Consider the following 24,888-nt stretch of genomic DNA (forward strand, 5'->3'; position numbering starts at 1 on the left):
TGTGGTAGCTACAGCTCAGCCCCGGAGCCCAGCTAGGGCTGCGTCTGTCCTGGGCTCACGGGGAGGGGATGCAGCCAAGTGTGGATGCACCTCATTACCTCACTCATCCACACACCAATTACCCCTAAATAAATACACCCAGCCCACAGGCAGCAACAATGACATCCAGCCTGAAAGGGAAGAAAGGACGCCGTTCAGAGAGCATTTGCACGCACAGAGAAGTCCTGTTGGATGATGATGAAAAAGAGGACAGAGAATGGAAGAACATGCAGGGGGCTCGTCCGTTTTAAAAGAACTCAAAAGACGAAACGGAGAGAGTGAGAAAAAAAGAAACAAACACCAGGCGAGTGAAGTGATTCAGAAAATGATAATTTCTTGCTAAATTTCACCCGATACATCCGAAAGTGATTGTTGTGCGGGGGGGTGGGGGGTTTAATTGTTTTAATGCATGCAACCATGAGATGGCTCTGCTGTGGACTGAAAAGGGTGATCATTGTAGAGCCGACACATATTTGCATGTAAGACGGACCGCTCGGGGTGACGGTAACAGCAGCGTGGTCACGAGCCAAAGAACACTCTCTGAAATGTCAGCTAAGCCACACTGTCTGCGAGAGAATGAACCCTCACTTAGTATGTGCGAAAAGCTTGATCCCAAGAACTGCCATATTTGACCAAATACGTCAGGTGGTGTGAAATGCGATGATAAAAAAGAAGCATCATTCTGAAGAAGTATTTTCTTCCCCTACATCATAGAAGTCCCTTTCAGCATCAAACAACGGTAAGTCTTCAATGTAACAGCGAATATTACAATTTACAATTCAGGCATTTAGCACTAGCACACACTCTTATCCAGAGTGAGTTACATAATGCAAGATCCAGAGTAAATGGCATGAACCCTAGTCACTCAAAAATGGGGTAAGTGGTCAAGTTAATAGTGCAAAGAAAACAATAGAAATACCACAAAGTAACTATGATAGCAGGTAGATATCAGACCTTGCATCTGTTTAAATAGCATACCATCTATAAAACACACTCTGAAAGTGTCAGAGAACAAGCAAACAGCATATCCATCTAAATAACACACACATCATCTGTGTATTGGAGATGGAATAGCGATGCAGCTGAAAGGAGAGAAAATGAAAGTGGGGTGGGATGGAAGACAGATGTGTGCTCAAGGAAGGGGGGTATCACACAGAATGGAAGCCAAGAGAGGTCCAGGTCTCTACCTCCTTCATGCCTCACAACCAACCCCCCTCCATGTGGGATCTTTCTGCACGAGTAACTCTGCCATACCTGGGGGACAAACAACCTCTCTCACTCACTGAGTCTCTCTCTCTCTCACGCGCACTGTCTCTCTCCCCCATTTCCAATTCTTTCCTTCTCTCTCTTTCTGTTTGCCCCAAATCCCTCCCACCTTTCTTCTCAAGTGGTGAAGTAGAAGCCTATGTTGTCTCAGTGAGGCTTTGAGCACCAAGGTTCTGAAGACTAAAGGAAAACGGCAACATTTCAGTACCATAACACCATAATAAATAAAAAAAAGGTGTTCATGCTTTTTCCATAAAAAAATGAAAAACATTTAATGAAAAAGTTGTGCCTTGATTACATCATAATCATGGCACAACTTGAACAGTGGCAGAACCACGTCTTCCATGGGACCCAAAGGCAAGGGCGGAGGATGAATCACTTCCTTTTCCCGACACCTGGACGGTCAGGGGGTGGGTGGATCTCTTAAGGCGGTGTGTGTGTGTGTGTGTGTGTGTGTGTGTGTGTGTGTGTGTGTGTGTGTGTGTGTGTGTGTGTGTGTGTGTGTGTGTGTGTGTGTGTGTGGTGTAGGATATCGCTCCTGATAGGCAGCCCTCTAGTCACCAGGACACACAGATCAACATGCCCATGTTGCCTGAGCCTGCAGATTGTTTTCAACAGAAACAGCGGCTGTGAACTGTCTCTCCTTTTCCACGCTGTCAGATACGGGTATCAACTTTAAGTTGATGGATGGAGCGGGAGTGAAGGGAAGCAGGTTAATTAGAATTCCTTCCTGTTAGAGGGCTAATTGGGAGAGGGCACCCTGGGCAGATCTGGTGCCACAGGTGGGTGGAGAGGCACTGACATGCCATGACAGCATAGTCAGAATTCCTGGTGAAACAGCCCAACCCTCATGGGAATCCTCACCTGTACACAAGGCACTCAATATGAGGTACCGTGCAATGGCGCGCACGCACGCACGCACACGCACACGCACACACACACACACACACACACACACACACACACACAAATAGTTTAGATATTCATAAAGTATGTGAAAAATTAGAAATGTGCAGTTAAAACATGTTAACTATGTACTCTGGCATTTTAAGCTACTGTGTGGTGAGGGTTTGCGTGACCCAGAACGTTCCAAAGAGGATCTATAAGCCTGACAGGAATGTACAGGTGATTTGCAAATGCTAGTGTTGTACACACCCACGGCTGGTCTATGCTGCACCTCAAAAGCAAACAAACCCCAGAAATATTCAACATCCGCCTCTACAGTATCTATCAGTGTTCACACCAAACCTCACTGTGGTCTGGCAAAGCTCACTAGGGATTTGCTTTGGATGTTGTCATCATCCGTGCAAACGACCTGGTGGTGATTGATGTCAGTTGGAAAATCAAACTCTCGTCAGGCCTGTCACAATGATTACATCATCGTCTAATCGCTAATTATTTGAGAGAATAGCAATTATTTTCCATAATCGTCACAATCATTTCCATGTTGAAATATAGTTCCAAAATAGTGGAAATATAAGATCTACAAGCTCTGCGACGCATTGTGAGCTTGTAGATCGGCTGTTCCCACTATTAATGTTATTTAATAAGTATAGTTATTAAATATGACAGCCTAGGGTCTGCCTGACGTTTCTTCCAGTTAAGGGGGAGTTTTTCGTTGCCACTGTCGCAAAATTGCTTGCTCAGGGTGGGACTGTCGGGTCTCTGCTCTACATGTAAAGTGTCTTGAGACAACTTGTTGTGATTTGACACTTTAATAAAATGTAATTGAATTGAATTTCTTTGTATATTTAGGATATTTGTCATATCTGTCCTGTGCAACTTCAAAGCCTAAAAGCAGAACAGATATTACATTTTTATTCATATGTTCCAGTGTTCAACGTCAAAAACACAAGGACTAATCACAATTATTTGTGACTATTAATCGTCATGTAAAATGTCATAACCGTGACAGCCTTGTACATGCGACAACTCTTGTCGAACCCTGTCAGGAGAAGAACAAATATAACTAGACGCGTCGCAATTCAGGGCAATTGCAAAGTGTGGTTGCGCCGACGCGAGTCGCGGGTCGCTGCCGCTGGGACTCGGGGAATACGCTGGGAGGAATACCGTCGGAGGCCGCGTGACGTGCCATTCGAATCGGATGTCGATCGGATCCTGCCTTCGTGATACATGCCGTTTTGATTTTAGGAAATAGGCCCCTCCCACAAATGTAACGGGCCAATCATATTGTCACGTCACTCCTGATATCACTTTTATTTCATTTTGAGAGGATTGATCCCCCCAAAAATCATATTTTTGCATCAAACGGTTACGTTTTGTGCATTTGTGGCGCCCCCTATGGGTCAAAGTGGAAATACTTTTGGGGATTCGTTGAGTAAACCACCTTCGACATGTGACTCAAATTTGGGATTGACTGGACGTTTCGTTAGTGATTTGTGGCCTTTTTTGTAAAACGGGCCCCTTCCGCTAACTTTGGAAGCCATTTACGGACGAACGGTATGGACTATCAAAATTCTGTTTCGCTCCAGATTATCGCATGGGTCCAGAGATAATGTGTACTGATTTTTGTGAAATTTGGAGAAAATATGTGGGAGGAGGAGCTAAAAGTGTGTTTTGAAGAAAATTCAAAATGGCGGAAAATCTATCCTGACGCAAATGGGCGTGGCCTATATGGGGAGTTAAGTCATGACCCAAGGAATCTAGGGGAAAAAATATTTCTATTCTACGACCTACGGTTCAAGAGTTATAGGCCAAAACGTAAAGGGGGCTGTTATAGCGCCACCATGAGGCCCAATGATATAATTTTTATTTCAATAATTTCAAACAATATTATAAACCTCCCCTTAAAGTCTTGTAACTCTAGCGCTTACGGGTTTTGAGAAAAAAATACTTTAATTTTATTTTTTTAATTTTCCCATTAAAGTGGATGGGGACATTTAATGCACTAATAAATCAATATCAATAAAACTATGTAACCAATCTCTTAGCAAAGTACAAGCGCACGATTCCCGATGAAGCCGGTCATTTTGACATATGGCACGAAATTGGGAAAAAAAAACTGTGTGAGGAGTAGCAGCCTGAAATAAAGTTTATCTATAAAGTCAGTAGAGTACTATAGTCTGGTTGCCCATTCAGGGCAACCACACTAATAATATCTCGACAAAGACCATACATTTTTAAGGTAATTCTATAGCAGCATTGACTAACCTCTCCAAGTGCAGCCATTGATGGCTAATAAAAAAATCTAGAACGCAAGGCTTAATTTGAGATGTTCCTTCAATAAACACCATGCTTAGCATGCAAAATACAGGGTGACTTGCTTGATTAATATTAAATATTGCTTTATTTGACACAGTGCCATTGTGTTTGACGTGTTTTACCGCATAGGCCCAACGTGCCAATGACGTGATTGACGTGATCCCAAGATTTGCTGCTCCATTCACTTCTTGGTTAACTTATTACTTAAAAAGGCTGTATCTTGGCTCCTGTGTACTTTTTTTTTACTATGTATTTTTGGCCGAGACATGCTATTTTCAAAGGCTTATAAAATTGAACGGGGAGGTCGCGATGATTTTTTTTTTTTTTTGCGGAAGCACAGTGAAACCCGCAGTGATTAGCAACCATCAGGGGATCGATCATACAGGAGATAAATATTCTGTGACTTCAGAGCCAGAAATAAGTCTGGCACTGAATGAGTTAAGACATTATCTATCAAAATAAACCAGAATTCTTCCAGTCATCCTCAGTGGAAAATACCTGGGTGGTGAGGTTCTACTGAGGTTTTTCCCATTGAAAATCAGCATCATTTAGGTTCACAATATTTTATGACGGCATATATTATTTTATTCTTTTACTGTTACAACCAATGAAGGTAAATGTTCTAACTTTAAAGAAAATAATTTGTAAAAAATACTTTCACAAAATTATCTTAAAGCTGCACCATTGAACGCGGTTTCCTGCGCAAGTCCTGCATTTTTTACCATTGAGCTAATAGTGTCTGCTTGCTCAGGTAATAAATTGAATCTTGACCTTCAGGTCAAAATTCGTGTCAGATCCTGTGTCTAGGTCAGACATGACCTTTGACACGATCTAAACTTTGGGTCATTTTATCGTCTACTCAGGCTTTTGTGAGCCCCCCAGACAGTTTTTAAGTTGCTTTATTCAGTATTTAGATATTTGATATTCATTTTATCAGACCCCTTCCTATACAAACCCATTATAACTTCAAACTAAATTTTTAACACGTTAGATTCATCAAAAACACCCGTCCTTGGTTCTGGTGACTCCCCCTGCCCTCCTAATACGCGTGTTTTTTCTGATAAAATGAATATCAAATATCTAAATACTGAATCAAGCAACTTAAAAACGGTCTGGGGGGGCTCACAAAAGCCTGAGTAGATGATAAAATGACCCAAAGTTTTTTTTAAAGTGAAATCCCTTTAACATAGTAGGATTTCCTGTATTCTGGTTTTGGGAGTTTGATACCTAATCCAGGTGAAAATCAGGAGAAATGTCAATCCAGTTATATTGTATTAACATACTCTACCATACAGATTGGACAAAATTACATTTTATTCATGAAAAAAAAAAGTTGCATAGGGCTGCTTTAACAAATCACAACAGCAAAACAACCTCACTACACCTTTACATTTTCAATGAAATTCTATAGAGAAGAAAGGTATTAGCAACTAGCTTGCTAAAGGCTGAAGAAAAGTATCTCACTGTATAACTCTGATCCACCATTCTTTTAAGTTATATGACTTTGGAAACAAACAGCTAAACAGCTGTGGACACCAGTTAACTATCAGGTAGTAGCAGGCACAATACACAGCACCTACATCGCTACTTCTTTATCTCTCACCATTTGACCGCAGCTTCCATCATATCATCTATCAATCCTGCTAAAATGGTCAAGAAATATACAATGGAAATCGTAGTTTTGTTTTACATCATTAGGTACACAATCTTGTACCCAGGATTTGTTTCTTGTTTTCATCAGGTTTTAAAATGCTAATTAAATGTAATGATAATCTCGGTTCCAGTCAAATTTCAGATCACTTGAATATGTGGAACCATATAAACCCAGCTACCTTGATACAAATCTGTAGTAAAACTCATAGGTAACACTCTTCCGGAACCACAAGAATTTCCCTGTTACTTACAAGGCCTATACCCATCCCACCAATACAGTGTTTTGTGCTTGTAAGAAGTTTGAATGAAAACGACATCTTGATCCAAACACAGTTACATTAGCAAAGGGGGGGACCTGTGCCAATGTAACTGGCTGTGTGTTTAAACAAACTGTATAGGTGCTGCTAAACTTAATCTCTGTAAAGATCATCTCCTGGCCCTGACAAGTGTGTCTATTGGGCCACCCAGTGCGCGCGCGCACACACACACACACACACACACACACACACACACACACACACACACACACACACACACACACACACACACACACACACACACACACACACACACACACACACACACACACACACACACACACACACAGAATAGGACAAATCATTATATAGACCCTGCTCTGTTGGCCGAGAGAAATAATTGTATATGGACAGATTGGACACATCACAACAGTTGTTGTTGAATGTCCTACATCAGGAAATAGACTAACAATCCCCTCACCATTGGATGATCTCGGGTCCCCAAATCAAAGCCTGATGCAGTCATGTATGTTGGCAAACAGGGTAACTTCATCTGCCAAATCCCTAAATTAACACCTTTTTGGTGAGAAGGCTCATTTTGGAAAACGTCACTCCAACACCACAGCTGGCATTCAAGGGTAAAATTAATTACTTCAGATACATGTGCTTCCTCTCAAAGCAGACTTATTTGCATTGAGGAACATTCGGCAGAAGTAATCGATGCACACGCAAAATACGGCCACCCAATGACCCCGGCCCCCGTCTCAGAGTCCCCCCCACCGTCCCCAAGGCCCCGACAACTCAGCCACGCATGGAGGAACAAACACAGGTAGCCAGAGCAAATCAGAGCCCAACAAAACACAGAAACATGAATGGGGGGTTATTACAATGAGGGGCCGCACAGGACAATGGGCTCGCCATTAAACAAACGGCAAATCCCAGGATGGGCTGCAGGAGAACGATACAGATTACAGGCAACCTAGTCCCTTGCCTGGGGAACTAGGGAGGAGAGAGGGAAAAAAGGACACAATATTGCAATCTGACAGCTGACGTCTTCATATAAATGTATGAATTTACATTCCAATTAGAGGAAATTTACATCTTAATCACGGTGAGCCGTGCGTCGGTCCCTCGGTTAGCGGTGTTGCTGCGGTAATGAGGTGGGATGCCGCTGTGCTCTCTCATCCAGACAGTGATCTGTCAGCCGACGACACCTCCTCAGTACGGGCAGCGCTGCGCACCCGAATCCAGCCGCCGGTGCGATCCGGTAATATCCAACCAAATCTGTCTTAAATACCAACCAAGGTGTGTGTGCCGCCACCCGAGGATAATGTGCCAAATATGGAGTTTGAAAAACATCAAACATATCTTAAATACAGTGCAGTGAACCACGAGTGTCTCTGACTGTCACTCAATGACAAGCTTTCATCAGTCCATGGCATCCCAGGCCTAATTTCCATACTAATAATGGGTGTATCATCTTTAATGGTTTGATTTTGTTTTTATGGCATTTCAAATGGATGGCAGAGCTGTCTGCGGTATTACTCAAACATATCATGTCATCAGATCACATGCTGTTCTGCCACTAATGAAGACTAAGTGTAGAGAGCATGGTGAATATATCAGAAACATTCTTTCCCCCATTTAACTGAGATATCAAGTGTAGAATCCAAAATGTCCTTTTAGGAAAGCATTGCCTCGTGTACAGTATAGGTGAGAGGTTTCTGTCGATGGTTGTGAGAAGAAATAAGTCTGGGAAGAAGTGTAAAGCCTTCCTACTCCAGATTTGTGAAGTCTATTTAAGGACACTGTTGTGGTTTAGTTTAATTAGCAGACAAGAGTGGCTGGTTTGAGGTTTGGAAACGAACTCTGAAACCACAGAGAAAAGCCTAAGGCCACTCGCCCTCCAACACTTTTTTTCACGAGTTCAGAGCACCGACAAACTGAGCACAAGTCATGGCGCATTGTGCATATCAATTTTAATGAGTTCTGAAAATGGTCTACTTGAAAAAAAGGACAAAAAAAAAAAAACCCACACACACAAAAACTTCAAACTTTTACTCTCACCAAAAACAACTTCAATTCATTGAATCCGTTCCTTGTACGGCATTCAGATTGCTGACAATGCAGTCAGGAGGAGCAGATTAGCTGCCGCAACAGAGCGGCACGCATAAATCTGTTTAACACAGTCCTTTGCCATCTTCACGCTTGACTTTAATACAGAGATGTGTGAACAAAGAGACGGAGGTAAATGAGGCATGGCTTCTTTATCACCTTCTTCGTGGCCAATCGGACCACTCCCGTCAGCGACACAGCTCTAATGGCTGATATCTGTGGGAGAAGCCCATTACTGGATACTGCCTATAATTAAGACAGTCTGATTACAGCAGCCCAGTGCCTCCTCGCTGATATGTAGGGCTGCCATTAGGGGCTAAAAGTGGCCATCCACTACTTGTACACTGCACAACAGAAAAGTAAGATGTAGGGGGGAGGGGGGACAACAACTGACATGCTTACAACGATGGAGCTAGCATGTTTAGGGGTATGTGCCCATAGCCTTGTGAACCGGCCCATGGCGTGATATGCGGGGCGTGGCTGGGATTGAGCGTTAGCCCGCAGGGCGGTGGGAGAGGGTGCCAGGGAGCTGCAACACACCCCCTTTGGCACAAGTCTGACATATTCTAACCTCGGAGATTGATTCCCACCACGGCACGGCACTGCCTAACCCTTCTCACCCAGCGCCTGCTGGCCAAATAAGATCTCTTTATCTTTTTTTTAAGGGGCAAGTGAGGTTCAGCTGTTGAGTTTTACCATAATATTCCCATATAATTAGAACATCCTGAAACAGGCGCAGGCTTATAAAATGCCAGGCCGAGTTTGTTTCTAATAGCAAATGAGGTGAAAGGGTGAGTGTGAATGCTATTAAGTTGGAATAAGAGAATCGAGAATGGTACTCTTAAAGAGCTGACTGCGGTAAAAGAGAGGGACAGGGGTAGGAGAGGGCAGGCCAATAAAAAACAGAGTGATAGAAGGGAAAGCACTTCTGTACACAGAGACCTTGCTAACACTGCCTGCTCTAATATTCACCACTACACATGCTTTTGTGCTCTACTCCTCGCCCATCTAAGCACGCAAACCTGCTTTTCACCTCCCTGCACACACACACACACATCTTACCAGCCAAAGCTATCTAATGGCATGCACATGCAGTCTCTCTCTCTTTTACACACATGCAAAGATGAACGAGACACACGCACGCACACGCGCGCAATCTATTGGGCGCACAAAATTCCCTTTACTGATTTAATTATAACTTTGTACATTACATCTCCCCTCCTCTCTTTGCATGAGTTTTGTGCAGACGGAGAAAGCTCAGGCGATGACTACTGAATGTGAGAGTGATTTTAAGGCTGCGCATCAAAGGAAGCTGTTTAACTTTCAGCGTCCTTTGAGAATTTGCATGCAACTGTGCAAGGACGTTCGATGGAATCTTTTTCTGTTGTCAAGAAAATCAGGCTCTTTCTGAGGAGATCAGAGACTCCGACTGAAGCCTTTGATTTCTGATGCCGAGAGCTGAAATTCTCCCATCCAATCTGATCCAGCAAAGGCAAACCGTCACACCTCAAAGTATAGACAGAGGCATATATATACACTATTGATTTCCCCAAACTTTTGGCATTTTTGCATTAAATAGTTCCACAGTGGCATACCATAGTGGTGCATGGATACATTGTAAGGCTTAAATGCATGCTCAAGAACACATATACACACACACACACAAATGCAAACATGAACAGGCACGTGTGCATAGAGGGAGATGAAGCTAGCGTACATGACGGTCCCCATACAAACAGGCTGTGTAAGTGAGCGTACAACATCAGGCCATCAGATCACTTCCCTCTCCAAACATGAAGGCTTTAATAGATGTGAAACTCGGGGCCCTGGACTTTTTCACACCACTGAGTCGCAACTCACACAGAAGAACAGCAGGCAAAGGATGACGGAGCAAAAAAAAAAGAAAAAAGAAGGGGGAAACTGACTCCATGCTGGAAAGATATCCCATTTTCGGCATCTGTCCTGTGTTTCATAAGTGCGGTACTGCCATGACAACTGAATTTCCCATGTTGGATCAATAAAGGTCTATCTATCTATCTAAATATGTATGATATGTGGACATCCCTGACGATGAGAGTCTCATGTAAAGGAAAATCAACCATTCTGGGTGTAAGTGTGGAAATTATACAAAGAACGGATTATACAACACAGATCGCAAGAAGCTTCAGACTAACATATGGAGTAACCTTTGTTCCCTTCTGGGATTTGGGATAGGGTGGGCTGAGGTGGGTGGGTTTTGTGTGTGTGTGTGTGTGTGTGTTTGTGGAGGGGGGTATAACGCTCCGAGGACTGTAGGCACGCCAGGGAGAGGTGAGCTGTCACCCCCCATTATGATCACCGCCTAGGCTAGGAGAAGGGGGAGGGAGAGGAGAGGAGAGGAGAGGAGAGGAGAGGAGAGGAGAGGAGAGGAGAGGAGAGGAGGCGAAAAGCTGGTTTGTTGCTAACCGCCATCCCGGGGCATCAGAACCCAACCCTCGGTGTACCATTGCCTCCAGGGAAACACTTGCACGCATGTCCTCCCTCAGCTGCAACCATAAATGTGATGTGTGTCTTTTAGGCTGCGTAAAAGACGCTTCTTTGGATTTAAAGTGTGTGTTTTTTTGGCCTCAGAGAAAAAGTAATAATACTGATGTGGCTGTAGGTTGAGGACACATACAGTAAAAGGGGGTTTGCAATCAGTAGGCTAGCGTCTCAGATGAGTACTACAGTACTACATTAAACTTTAACCCATTCAATCCGGGGAACGCATCTGTGTCACTTTAGATTTCTTTGGCTATTCAAAAATAGCAGATATACAAGCTTGTAGATCTGCTATTTTTGAAAAATTAATTATAAATATATATATATATTTTTTTACTTCAATCTTTGCTTCTGGGGGGGTCCCTGGAACTAAATATTTTGAGATAGGGGGGTCCGTGGACAAATACATATCATTTTGGGTGGTCCTTGACATGAGAAAAGAGAACCACTGATATTACAGCAACATAAGTTTTTTTCAAAAAAGTTAGGATTTAGAAGACATTTGTAGAATCTCCAGAGGCAAAGATTTGAGTTAAAAATGTTAAAAACATGTATATTCAATGTACAAATTTTCACGATTTCTCCCCAAAAAATTGCAGATCTAAAAACACTCGGGGCCATGCTATGAGCTTGTATATCTGCTATTTTTAAATAGCCAAAGAAATCTAAAGTGACACAGATGCGTTCCCGGATTGAATGGGGTAAAGAGGCAGGAAGTAAATAACATAAGTCATACCTCAAAACAAACCAGAGACCACACTATTTGGTAGAATGGTAAAACTACTTTTCCAAATAATGCATACAAGGAGGTATTTATAGGGTAATGTAATTATATCCAATTAACGGCCTGGACACTGTAGAGAGACATCATAATGAAATACGATGCATAAAATTAATGAATACAGTCGCAGTGCTGTTAAATATTATGCTTAGCTCAGACCTGACCTTTTGCTGCCTTTTTTCAGTGAGCTTGGGTGCTGCTGAGGCACATTCTGTTCCCCCAGATCCCGTTCCTAACACCCTTGTCACTCATCATCACTCATCATTGTTAGGGACAATAGGAAAGTTTGGTTAAGGCACACACTGCAGTACGCCCCCCCCCCCCCCCCCCACCCCATCACATATTTGTGCATGTGTGTGTTAACTCGCATGTAAAAGTGTGTAAAAAACACTCACATGCAGATCATATACCCTCGTTGTTGCATACACACACAACCACTGGACGGTAAGCGTCACACATGCACTGTAATCCTTAATCCACTAAGACCGGGAACGCATCTGTGTCATTTTAAGATTTATTTGGCTATATTTTGAGAAATAGAGATTTTTTTGCAAATCTTTGAATATATATATATTTTAAAGCAAACATTTTTATCTCGAATATTTGCTTCTGGGGGTCCCTGGAACTAAACATTTTGAGATGGGGGTCCGCGGCCAAATACATATAATTTTGGGTCCTTGACATGAAAAGGTTTGAGCACCACAGCACTGATATAATAGCAACATAAGTGTTTCAGAAAACTGTTAGGATTTAGAAGACATTTGTAGAATGTGTCGTATCTCAGGCCTTAATGGGTTAAAAAATGCAATTGTCTCATTTCCCTCGGACGTTGCCTTTTGAAGTGCGGGGCCTGTCCTTCATATGGCCCTCTGAATAATCTACTGAGTGTAATTAAAGTCCATTCAGTGCTCTATATGAGTCCTGGCCGCGCTCCATCATCTGGCCGGGCTTTTCAGCGGCCACCTGTGAACCCTTGCAGGACAGGGACTCTGACCCTCATAAAATTCATGAGCGCCGCTACATTCAGCCGCCCCTCCGACCTCCCTCAATGGACAACAACCACTTTAAACAAGTCATCTGTTGACTGTTGGGGTGAATCCTTTTCAAATACCCGATTCCCCACCATATTCACAGTGGCAGGGGTTAAGTGGCTGCCGTGATTAGCTGAGATGGATGTCTTTATATAGTTTGCTTGGAAATAAAGAGGATCAAGAGGGGGACTGTTTGTTTTCTTCAACCAAACTTTAGATGTATTGCTCGCAGACGGGTGGGGGGAAAAAAAACGCTTTTGTTTTTGTGCTGAATTGATTGATAACAGATAATAACGACGACTCAGTAATCTCATCAAAGAAAATGTCTGGATGAGGAAAAACTGGTGGAAAGGTCAGGGACATCGATAAAAGCATTTTTATTTATGCTGAAATGGAACAATTATGAATCCATCCTATTATGATGATTCAATAATTTCAGGCATTTCAGGGAGGCGAGCCTCAACTCTAACCTCCAAAGTCAGCTAAACAGAAACAAAACACTCTCTAAAAGGCATGGGGTTGAAATCCAGCACATTTTAGTCTCTCTCTGCAGCTAAAACAAACACAACACACACACACACGCACACCTCTATACAGGCATACACAAATATGGAGCGCGCGCACATAGACAAGCCCCCTCACACACTCCTCCTCCTGACCCCCCCAGGACACAGAGCATTGGGAGTGTGGGAAAGTTATTTTTAGGACCCATGCAGAAAGCGTTCCTAGGCTTGACGCTCCTGCGCTGGATGGATCAACATTCCACCTTTGAACCACTCCGACCGTGGACCTGTTTGTGCCGATGATGACAATTTTAACGTTCTCTGAGGACCAATGCCAGTGAGAGGGGGACCGGTCCATTTTGTTGTCTGGTTGTATTCTCTCAATTGCCATGCTATGGGACGGTCTATGCTGATTCTTTTACTAATATCTACAGGAGTGAAGATGGTGATAGCTGGACCACATTTTTTCTTCAGAACAACACTGGAACGGAAGACGTTCAGAACATTAAATGTTGGGATTATGTAACATAATTGGTTGATTTAAATACACTTAAATACAGAGAGCTAGCTCTTAAAACATTTATATAACCAGTCTTGCACTCTAATATAGTGTAAATAATGTAATTAAATATGCGTTTGCCATATACTTGTATAGGCCTGGTGGGCCCGCCAGGCCAACAAAATCCTTGTAGGATGTTCTTTTGAAGAGCTTAGTAATCTTTTCATTTAGAGACTTACTGCAAATTGTCCCAGGGAATGTTTGAAAAAACATGTGGGAAACAAAATGCACATAAGGCCCTAACCCAGATATGACAAATATGTCAATAATGATCATTTGGAAAGAAAGAAAAATCGTAAGATTTAATTATGTGGTAGATATACAGTAGCTGGCAGTGCACGCAGAAAATGTATTGGTGTGGAGTATAGTATTTATTACAACCTGAAAGGAGATAATGTTTGTCTGTTTGTCTGTCTATTAGCAGAATATCTTGAGCAGTTATGACGGAATGGATGTGAAGGAATGATTACCTACTTTGCTACTAGTGTTGATGATGTCTTGTATATTATACATGTCTTTAAATGTCTCGATGAATTGAATAAACAGGACCACAATGGGAAACAAGCCCTTAGTGCTTTTCGTGTTATCCTTTCAGCACCGTTGTATAATCGTACCACTGTACTATTTGCAGATTTTCAATAAAGTATTCAATCAAAAACCTTTTTATTAACATTGATTACAAGGGGCATGGCAGTGGGTGTGACCTATGTGCATAACTAGAAAGAAAAGTTGTTTTATCATGGGCTCAGGGACAACACCCAGAAGACACTTGAGTGTCAGTACCTCCTGAGTAGGATAGGATACTGTTTGATATTAGCCAAATGTAGCACTGCATCACCTAAAGCCTAAGTTATACTTAGTTACGTGGGTAAGACTTTATAGTAAGGTTGGGTCTATAATGTGTTATAACTACATTTATAATGCATTATAATGCACATATAAGGCATTATAACACTAAAAACTACTTAGAACAAGGTTTATGAAGTATTATAACTTATAATAGTAACTTATAAGTGCTGGTCATAATGCATTATAAACTCAGTGGAACAGCACATTATAACTACCAGGTAACACTTTACTTAAAGGTCGGGTCTATAATGCATTATAATCACATTCATAATGCATTATAATTATTTTCGTTGTACAACACCGACGCGCGACTTATAGTTTTGATATAACTTCATCCTATAGTAATAGTCCATAGTAATGTTTAAGAGCCCAAACCTCAAATGCAAAAATGGAACACTTGAAGGTGCATTATAGGCTTACCATCAAAAAGGAAGCCTCCTAAAGGAAGTAACAAAATACCCAATATATTTTTATTGATTGTTGCAAAAACATTTTTCAGTGACGTATTAAACATAGTTTAGATGCTCTGTATGCAATTGTTGAATGTTAATTATAATACATCATATGATGTCACACAGTTTATTACTATGAAATAAATACAGCTTATTAACACATTCCACACCAGAGTTTAATATCATAATGTACTCACCAGTGCCAGCGATTTATTGTTGTTTTTTTGTTTTTTTCACGTCGCCACAGACCTCGCTAAATACCTTAAAATCGCGCGTTCAACTGTTTGTAGACACACAGGGTAGCTGTGTGAGTGGCCCAGAGAAGACCATTTCGATCGGCGATCGGCCATTTTGAAGTAGTCACCGTTTATGTTAAACAGCGATCAGCGAGGAGAAAAACAACAACCGAGAAAATGGAGGATTAGTGGGAGGCGGGTGGGAACAAAAATCTCCAGATACGGATATTTCCGTTTCCGGGTGTGCTACAATGAAATGTGTCGTGGCGAGGGAGGCCTACAATGAAATGTGAACCTGCGAGAAAAAAAAAGACCACTTCGGGTAGATCTACGCGACTGGCACGCTGCGCAATTATTTAGGTTCGCGTAGATCTACGCGATTGGCACGCAATGTGTTAAGTCAAACCCTCCATTTTTTGTCTTGCATATACAAAGTGAACACAAATTTGAATGCAAATATCAATTGCAGACTGCTGCTGCAGCATCCACCCAAATCCAACCGCGCCAATATGCCTTCCTGTGTTCCACCTATGTTCAGAGGTTTTTCGGTATATACCATCAGGCCAGAAAACAATTGCATACAATAAAATCCTCATTGTTAATTTAACTCCAAAGACCCAGCAAGGGTCCTGTAAGACCAGTAACCCTTACTGGACCATTTGGTCCCATCTGTACACACTTACTCAACAACTCTACACGATTCAAATCTTAATATTTTTTTATGATGTCAGAATATTGATCATTAGTTATCATTAAAAAAAAGGACTGAAGAGCTAAACCTCTTCAATATTAACAGTGAGCACATTTACAAGTCTTACCAGCAGTGCTCTCACATTCATGAAAAAAAGACAATCCTAAGGCAGAATTAGAGACTACTTCACAAAGCTTAGACAATGGCAATAAAAAGATATGACCCCAGGATACTTCATACAGAGAAGACACAAAAAGCACCAGGGGAGCAATGGCCCCAGTCACTGGGATTATGCTAATGGCAGGCCATTTATGAATGCACTTACACATATCCTATAGCACCACGCGACCCCATGGATGAGGGGTGGCACGCAAGTGGCTAGCTCCTCTTTCTTAATGGAAGCTGAAGACGACTAGGGCTACTTTAATCAAGACTGAGTCCAGTGTGGCCACACCAAACCAGTCTGGTCTAATGGGGGCTGAGCAGTACACACGCCATGTTAAGGGTTCACTGCTCACTGGGGAAACAGCTCCTCTTCCAGGGCCAGTTCGGGCAGACCACAGTCTTACTGAGTGTGACAGCAGGGGCACATGTGTCCCGTTTTGTTTTGTTCTATTGAAATCCTGTCTGTTTGTGAGAAATGTTTCCACGTTGTATACACATGGTAAAATCCTCAGTGTTAGTTTAACTCTGATAGTACACAAATGTAACCAAAGGGACCCGTAGGAGTCCATTTGGTTACGTGTGTACAGTCTCTGAGTTACAAATGGATAAATGAACACAGATTTGACTGGGTAGTTGGGCAAAGTGCTTGGCAAAGCGCCCAATCTCGTCTTCTCTGAGCTTTGACTAAGACTACAAGACAAAACACCACAAACGTATATGCGATCGCATTTGCTGACTAATTAGAAAAGAGGGCTCAAGGGTACTGATTAAACCTGCATCCTGTCTTGAGCCTCTGAACCTTGACCTCATCAGGATACACATATCCTCTGTCCCTGGGCTACACTGATTCCTTATCATAGCACCTATCCTTGTCCCCGGGCTACTCTGATTCACTTATACTTACTGCTGTAATTGGTCTGCTTTGGTCCTCCATCCACACCCAACAAAAAAATTGGTAGTGGCCCGGACGGCTGGCGTAGCGGTTCGGGCACCTAGGCTGCTAATGCCACGTCGACCTTTGCTGCGTGTCAAACCCCATCTCTCTCTCTCCATTTACTGTCAGTCTACTGTATTCTATCAAATAAAGGCAGAAAAAGCCAAAGAATGTAAAAAAAAAAAAAGTTTTTTTTTCTTTTTTTCCCAAATTGGATCTCTCCTCGAGATAGAGATTGTGAAAACATTTCAGCATACACAACAATTACAAGTAAGACGCGCGAACGCGGGAAGCGAACAAAGTCCTATTTCTTTTTTTTTTCTTTTTTAAATTGTTATGTTGTGTATTTACGGACTTGTAATCTGTGTTATTTCACCGTGATGGGGAGAGCGTAGAGAGAAAGTGACGTGACTGGCTCCGCCTCGTATTGAAGTTAATGGGGGGGGGGGATATGGTGCTATGGTGCTCCTATGCACGGAGTTTCGGAGTTCCTAGTCATCTATGCACGGAATTGCCGTTTGTCAATCCGTACTATTTCACCGTGTTTGGGGGGCGATCGGGTTGGTTTCATAGTAAGCTCCACTCTGAGATCTGTCAGCAGCCAATGAGAGCGTGAGTCACATGGGGGCGCGGCTGCACACAGGCAGTGCACACACAGAGACACACACAACCCGAGCACGGTTTCATAGTAAGCTCCACTTGGGCGCGGTTTTATAGTAAGCTCCACTTGGGCGCGTTCGCAATAAGTCACTACTTTGTGAATACTGTATTTTGTCAGTCACATCACTACATTTTTCACCATTTTGAAACTTGCATTTTAACACATTCCATACCAGAGTTTAATATCATAATGTACTCACCAGTGCCAGCGATTTATTGTTGTTTTTTTGTTTTTTTCACCTCGCCACAGACCTCGCTAAATACCTTATGATCGTGCGTTAAACTGTTTGTAGACACACAGGGTAGCTGTGTGAGTGGCCCAGAGAAGAACATTCCATTTTGCAGTAGTCGCCGTTTCTAAAAAACGTTTTAAACAGCGTTCAGCGCGGAGAAAAACAACACCGAGATAATGGCGATTTAGTGGAAGCTTTAGAGCGGCGGCGAATGGGAACGAAAGTCTTCGATTGACATTCATTTCCGTTTCCGGGTGTGCTACAATGAAATGTGTCACTGCGAGAGAGTGCTACAATGAAATGTGTCACTGCGAGAGAGTGCTACAATGAAATGTGTCACTGCGCAAAAAAAAAAAAAAAAAAGAGATCTACGCGACTGGCACGCTGCGCTGTTATTTAGGTTCGCGTAGAACTACGCGATTGGCACGCGATGTGTTAAGACACCAGGTCATTTAAAGGGTACAATGACTTCTGATTGAATAAGATTAGGCGAGAACTGCGAATGTCCATTTGGACTGTATAGTGTGATGCGGCCTCATTATACAGGTATCATCACAAGGAAACATGTGCACGCACACAAGCGTTCATGCTCAAACACACACACAACCACACATACTGTACACATTCACATTTGCAGAATAGATAAAACCTCTGCTAAATAATTGATGTAGATCTGATGTATGTTGTGAATATTGTTCAGCTAAGGGGTCCAATCGCGTGCCATGGACTGGCCTGCACTGGGCTCTCTCTCTCTCACACACACACACACACACGCATGCACACGCACAAACACACACACACACACACCCATACCTTGTCCCAAAACAGTACAGGGACCGGCGTGAACCGAGGGAGGATGTATAAATTATTAATTGAGATTATTATTCTAAAGGTCCGTTCCCATTTGATTTTGACTACCAAAGCAGGCAACGGAACCACAGGCAGATGTACTGAATATCCTAACCACATGAACCCTAGCGTCCCTATTCTGGGCATGACATAGTAGGGGAACATTCTGCGAAAATAGGTGAACATTCAGCAAAAATAGCAGATCGGCTAACTTCGGAAAAGAGATTTTGGTGCAGAGGGAGAAAAGCAGAGGACCCAGTATAGACCCCTGGGGGACCCCGGAAAGCGAAGTACATAGGGCTTAAATGGTTAATTGTGTGTGCTGTGAACTAATCAGGGACATCTACTGATGCCGTTGTTTATTTCTTTATTCTCTGCATGGGATTATGTGTTGTGATCCTCTATTGATAGTAAATATTGAATGACCTAGTTAGGTTCCATCTCTCATAGGGGTTCTTTTAATTTCAGCACTGGCTTTTCCTCTCCAATCTATGCTGTAGTGCCGCACATTAACTGAGACACGGTAGAGCAGAGATACGAACAGGCATGGAATGCAAACAGAAACAGAAACACAGTAAACAAGCCCCACGGATGTAGGTGAGCTGTCTAACTCATTCCACAACGATTCTCTTTTTCCTTCCAGTAAAATCCTCACTGCGTTAATGTATCCATTTGTTACTCAGAGAGTGTACACATTTAACCACATGGACCAGTAAGGGTCCATCTGGTTAAATACGTACAAAATCTCAGAGTTAAGTTAACACTAAGGATTTGACTGTGTTAGGCGGTTTGTGGCCTCAGAGGAAAAGCCCTCATTTTAATTAGACCTGACCTGAAAATCACTTAACTGCTCCTCTCCGCTCCCCCCCCTCCCCTCCAAGCCTGCGCACTGGTCCTCACATAGGTCCATTAACACCCCTCCCTTGGCACCCACAGGCTTCAGCGGGGTGGGGGCGGGGGGGCAGGCGTTGTCTTAAAGACGTTTTGAGGACACGCCAAGGAACATTAACCTACTCCACCAGCTCTCTCGCTCGGACTCCCTTACTGCAACTTCCTGAACTCTTCCTCATCATCGTCATCTTCACCTCACCCCCCACCACCACCACCACCACCCAATCCTCTCGTCTTCATCATAGTCATCTTCACCTCACCACCACCTATTCCTCTCATGTTCATCGTAGTCATCTTCACCTCTCCCTCATTACTTATTCCTCTCATCTTCATCATTGTCATCTTCACCTCCCCACCACCAATTCCTCATATTTTCATCAGTCATCTTCACCCCGCCCCCCCCACCAATTCCTCTCATCTTCATCATAGTCATCTTCACCTCTCCCCCCATTAATGATTCCTCTCATCTTCATCATAGTCATCTTCACCCCACCATCTTTGCTTCCACTCTGTTCAGCTTCAAGAGGTGTTCAGAGGAGCTGTAACCTCAAGTCGTCCACACCTTCAGTCAAGAGTGCTAAAAGTTTACCGCAAAGCCAACACACGTGCCCCCGACCGCACGGCCGTCTGAAAGACGGGGGCTTGTGTCAGTTCCATGGCGGCCTCTCGATGGCCTCTCTAAAATGGGACTAATTTGACACAAATCCCTCCGTCTTATACTGTATTTGACCCATTGACCTGCCTGTGGCACCCCAGTACCCCGCAGGCGCATTGCCTGTCAGTTTAAAGGGTCAGATAAAGGTAAGCGAAATGTAATTGCGTACCTTCGTGCATTCTTTCAAGCTTCCTCCTCAAAGCCCCTTGCATTGTGAGACATAGTGACTTGAGTGTGTGTCAAGCTTGTGCGTCAGTGTGAGAGAATGGGAAAATGTTCCTACGCGTGTGCTTCTGAATAAATACAAGTCATGAGATGACACAAGCGCATATTATGCACTTGTCCCATACCCACACTTGCTGATATGAACAATAAGGCCATTACACGCTTAGCACTTTCAATAACAAATGACACTGATCATCCCCTGTATCGCTACTTTGACCTCATGCCATCTGGTCGGAGATACAGAACCTTAAAGTGGAAAAAGGTTACTTTTAGCAGGAGTTTTGTCCCCTCAGCCATCGCGGCATTAAACAAACTGCCCCGTCCATAAGAGGGTTTTCTGTGTACAGTGGGGACCTCATGTCTTTGTCTTTGTGATATGTTGTTTTTGTTGTTATGTTTGTTTTGTTGTTTTTGTTGTAACGAACAGACCTGTGAAGACAATTTTCCCTTTGGGGACAATAAACGATATTATTATTATATGTGTCATCACCATGAATATGAACATAATATCTATGTGTGGGTTTCTGTAGTATGTGTTAATCTTCTAAACACCTTCTAACACCCCCTCTACCTGCTCAGACAGGGCAATGGGTTAATTCTGGCTTCAGGCGTTGTGGCTAATAACTGCTCGTCAACCCCGGCCTGAACTTTCAGAAACTCCAGCGGTTACCATGGCAACCTTATCACTGAACCTGTGGAACAATTTTAGGTCTAGCGCTGGTGTTTGCCTCCCCATTATGTGGGAAAACTCAAACAATTCAAATAAATACATTCAAAGCACACATCTTTACTGTCAACCTTTACGTTATATGTTGGTAAATCAGTGTGCTATTGAGTGACGCAAGTGTGAGCCTAATAGCAGTTCAGAAATGTGTTGTTGGTGACTATGAGAATTTGCAAAGTGTAGGTGGGGCATTATGCTGCCGTCAGACCTCACTGACAAGAAATTATAGCTGTCAATCACCACGTACAAGTCACCAATTCCTAACCAATAGACAAATAAAGAAACAAAGACAAATAGAGAAACATGGCACACTGTACCATGGGAAAGCTGTTAACAAATAGAAAGAGACACGCAGCAGTAGCAGCGTGTATCTGCAGCACACAGTAATATAGTGCTAATTCAACCCGTAATGGCACAGTTGAGTACATTTTTACACTCTCAAAGTTGGATTAACACTGAGGATTTAACTGTGCAGGTGACTTAAGCAGAAGTGGATGGTTAAAACAAAAGACAGGCAGGGGTGCAAGCTGTGAGCAGTGTGGACCTGGAGGAAGCCATTGAGACAGTGCTGTGTGCGGCCCCAGGGAGACCAGTCCTGTCGCTGAAGAGTAAACGAGGTGATTAGCAGGGCGGGTGTGGGCTGTCACACATCACACGCAGGGGCTGACAATCTGATCGCTATCTCACATGTCAATCAACGGCCCGCCGAGACAGTTGACCAATGGGTCACACACACACACCTTGGTCGAGACACGCAATCAGTAGATACAAGTAAACACAGACAGATCTGCATGTGTGGATGTATTACCTGCACGCGCGTGCGCAGGTAACGCACGCACGCATGCACACGCACACACACACAGGTATATTGAAAAAGTTATGTGACCAATTACTTTATAATAGGTGGGCAAAGAGGTAGCATTATAGTTCAACTTATGAAATCTTCAACTCGAATGATAAATGAACTATTGAGAGGCAATCAAAGTACCAGCGTGCAAAAACACGAGAAGTAGTGTATCACAATGGATAATCATTGTTTTGATTAGATTGATGGATGACTGGCAATGTGATACTATGTCCTCTGGAAATTCCCAACACACCACACCTGATCACTGTCAGCGCTTTTGATTGGCATTTCATATTGCATCTGCTTCTTATGTCAACACAGTAAGCTATTTTCAGAATTTCATAAAGTGCTCTTTACACCCCTCTCTTTGTTCTCGTTGCAAAATCTCCTGCACTGGATGCGACACAAGAGCTCGCTAATAAAAGTTCCTTAAACAAGACAAAGCCTGGCCCTTACAATGTGCTGCTGGGATATATATGACATAGTAGCCGGGCCCCGCAGAGCAACAGAGGATCTCCTGGCTTTTGCCCTTTGCCTTCCCACCACGGAGGCCTAATTAAAAGACCATTGAGGAGAACCACCTTGACTTTTACGAACCTTATAAATCTACACTGCACAGTGGCCTGTTCAGGGATGTTCGGCCAGAGGAGGAGAAGAGGGCCAGAAAGAAGTGCAGAAAAGGGGTGGAGTAGAGTGGGATGGTGAGGGGCTGGCAGAAAATGAGAAGGGGTTGACCACAGGGTGCAGGGCACACCCCCCCCCCCCCCCCACACCCCTCACCCGCGGCCACCACCACCTCCTGTCTGAGACAATAGACCCCTGATCAGAGCTTAAGGAGCACAGGGTGTGATAAGGTAATGATAATGTAATGAGGACCAATCACGAGGCTGAGCGAAGGGGAGGGCCCCTTAATTTGTCTCTGGAGTGGTGCTCCTGTGACAGATTGATTACTCTGAGTGAGAGTGAATTGAGTGATGAATTTGGCAGGCAGAGTGCATGTGTGTGACGCAGAGAGAGAGAAAGAGAGACAGAGAGAGAGAGAGACAGTGACAGAGTGATGGTAAGGAACATGTATACATCTCAGTGAAGAAAGTAATGAGCTATACATATATTGTAATTATTAAAAACATTTTGCACCCCATCGTGTAAACACAGTACAAGCGTCCCAAATGCTCGACTTAAATTGCAACCAGAACAATGCAAAGAGCATTGTCGCATCGCATATTCATTCATGAGCATAGACGCACTTTTCTCTCACTCTGCTGCCTTTTGAAGTTACGCTGGGGTAGGTGTGACGGCAACGGTGTATAATCAATAGTTTCACCTTTCACGTTGCCACCCGATAGCAGACGAAAGCGAGCTCGCTTTGGCCGTGCGAGGCTAACGTGAGAGACTGCTCATAATCCTCGCCACTTAATGGGAGTGCCACTGGGAACAATGCTTGGGTAACGTAAACGTAATGGCTTTTTAAATAAATCATTACTTTACATCTAAGTGGAGCTCTTGTTTTATATTAATAGTTTGCATGCCTTGCTGAGAGGGTGAGGAAAACGCAATTGGTTATACATCTGAGGAATAAATTGAGGACGGTGCAAAAAGAAAAAGAAAAACAAGTAGGCACGAGAGGAGCCCATGGCAAATGAATCCTACCTCAATGGTGAACTGTTTCCTCTTGAGTTTGAAGGCCAGGTCCTTGTGGTCAGGAAGGTCACTCACCAGACCGTTTAGGCGGGGCACCTGGCGCACATGTAACAGGCCTACAAGAGCGAGACAGCGAGAAACCAAAACATTGACTCAACACTAATGAAATAGACCTCAAACAGTGGATCAGACAACCCAAAAGTGAAGTTGTGATAAATATATATGTTTAATGAAGGAATGCTGTGCTATTTTGTACTGCATCTTGGGTCCTGACTTCATGGTTGAAGCAGTATTTGAGTCCCAGTGTGAGACCATTTGAGACCGACTGCACCGAAGGCATAATTACAAGGGCAGGACATTCCTACCCACATTGTGCCCCAGTTGTGTTTTGCTGTGCCAAGCACTAACACCCCTGAGGCAACGAGTCATGTGCTGATCCTTGATAGAGAAGAGAGCCTCTTTGAAACATCTTACAGAGGGTCAGTCCTCTGCACCAGTCCTTCTCAAACTTTTTAGAGCTCTAGAACAGCAGCATATTTTGAACAATCTTCAAGGACCTCGCCACTCAGAAAGAATATATATATGTATATATTGTATATTTAAGAAGGCATAATACAGTGATCTCTATTTTATAACATTTGCTTGAATTAATATTTAGCATGAATGATCTTAAATCCAGATGAATACTTAGTTGCGCACACTGAAAGTAGAAAATCTACAAGCTCAGTGAGCATGTAGATTCAAATTCGGTGTGCGACACTGCATGTAACAAAGTATATCAAGCCCTTAACAGTCATTATTTCATTTCAAGTTTTTTCCCCCACACTACACTTACAAGTTCAAAACATTTCTTACATATATATATATTTTTGTTACATTTACATAAAGGT

The 24,888-nt window shown here is 43.1% G+C and overlaps 1 protein-coding gene across 3 annotated transcripts in view; it reads right to left on the bottom strand.

The window, feature by feature from the left end:
• The window catches only part of elp4 (elongator acetyltransferase complex subunit 4), a 69,798-nt gene that overhangs the window by 14,719 nt on the left and 30,191 nt on the right, over nt 1-24,888 (bottom strand). For 2 of the 3 annotated variants that reach the window (XM_080425520.1, XM_080425518.1), the window contains one exon: nt 24,008-24,114. The exons of the other annotated variant lie outside the window; for it this stretch is intronic. In XM_080425520.1, the coding sequence (XP_080281646.1) occupies nt 24,008-24,114 (107 nt within the window). The remainder of the gene's footprint in view (nt 1-24,007; nt 24,115-24,888) is intronic. 3 annotated transcript variants of the gene reach the window in all.

Source organism: Gymnoscopelus braueri, assembly GCF_963280865.1.
Source record: "Gymnoscopelus braueri genome assembly, chromosome: 1".
NCBI classification, from domain to species: domain Eukaryota; kingdom Metazoa; phylum Chordata; class Actinopteri; order Myctophiformes; family Myctophidae; genus Gymnoscopelus; species Gymnoscopelus braueri.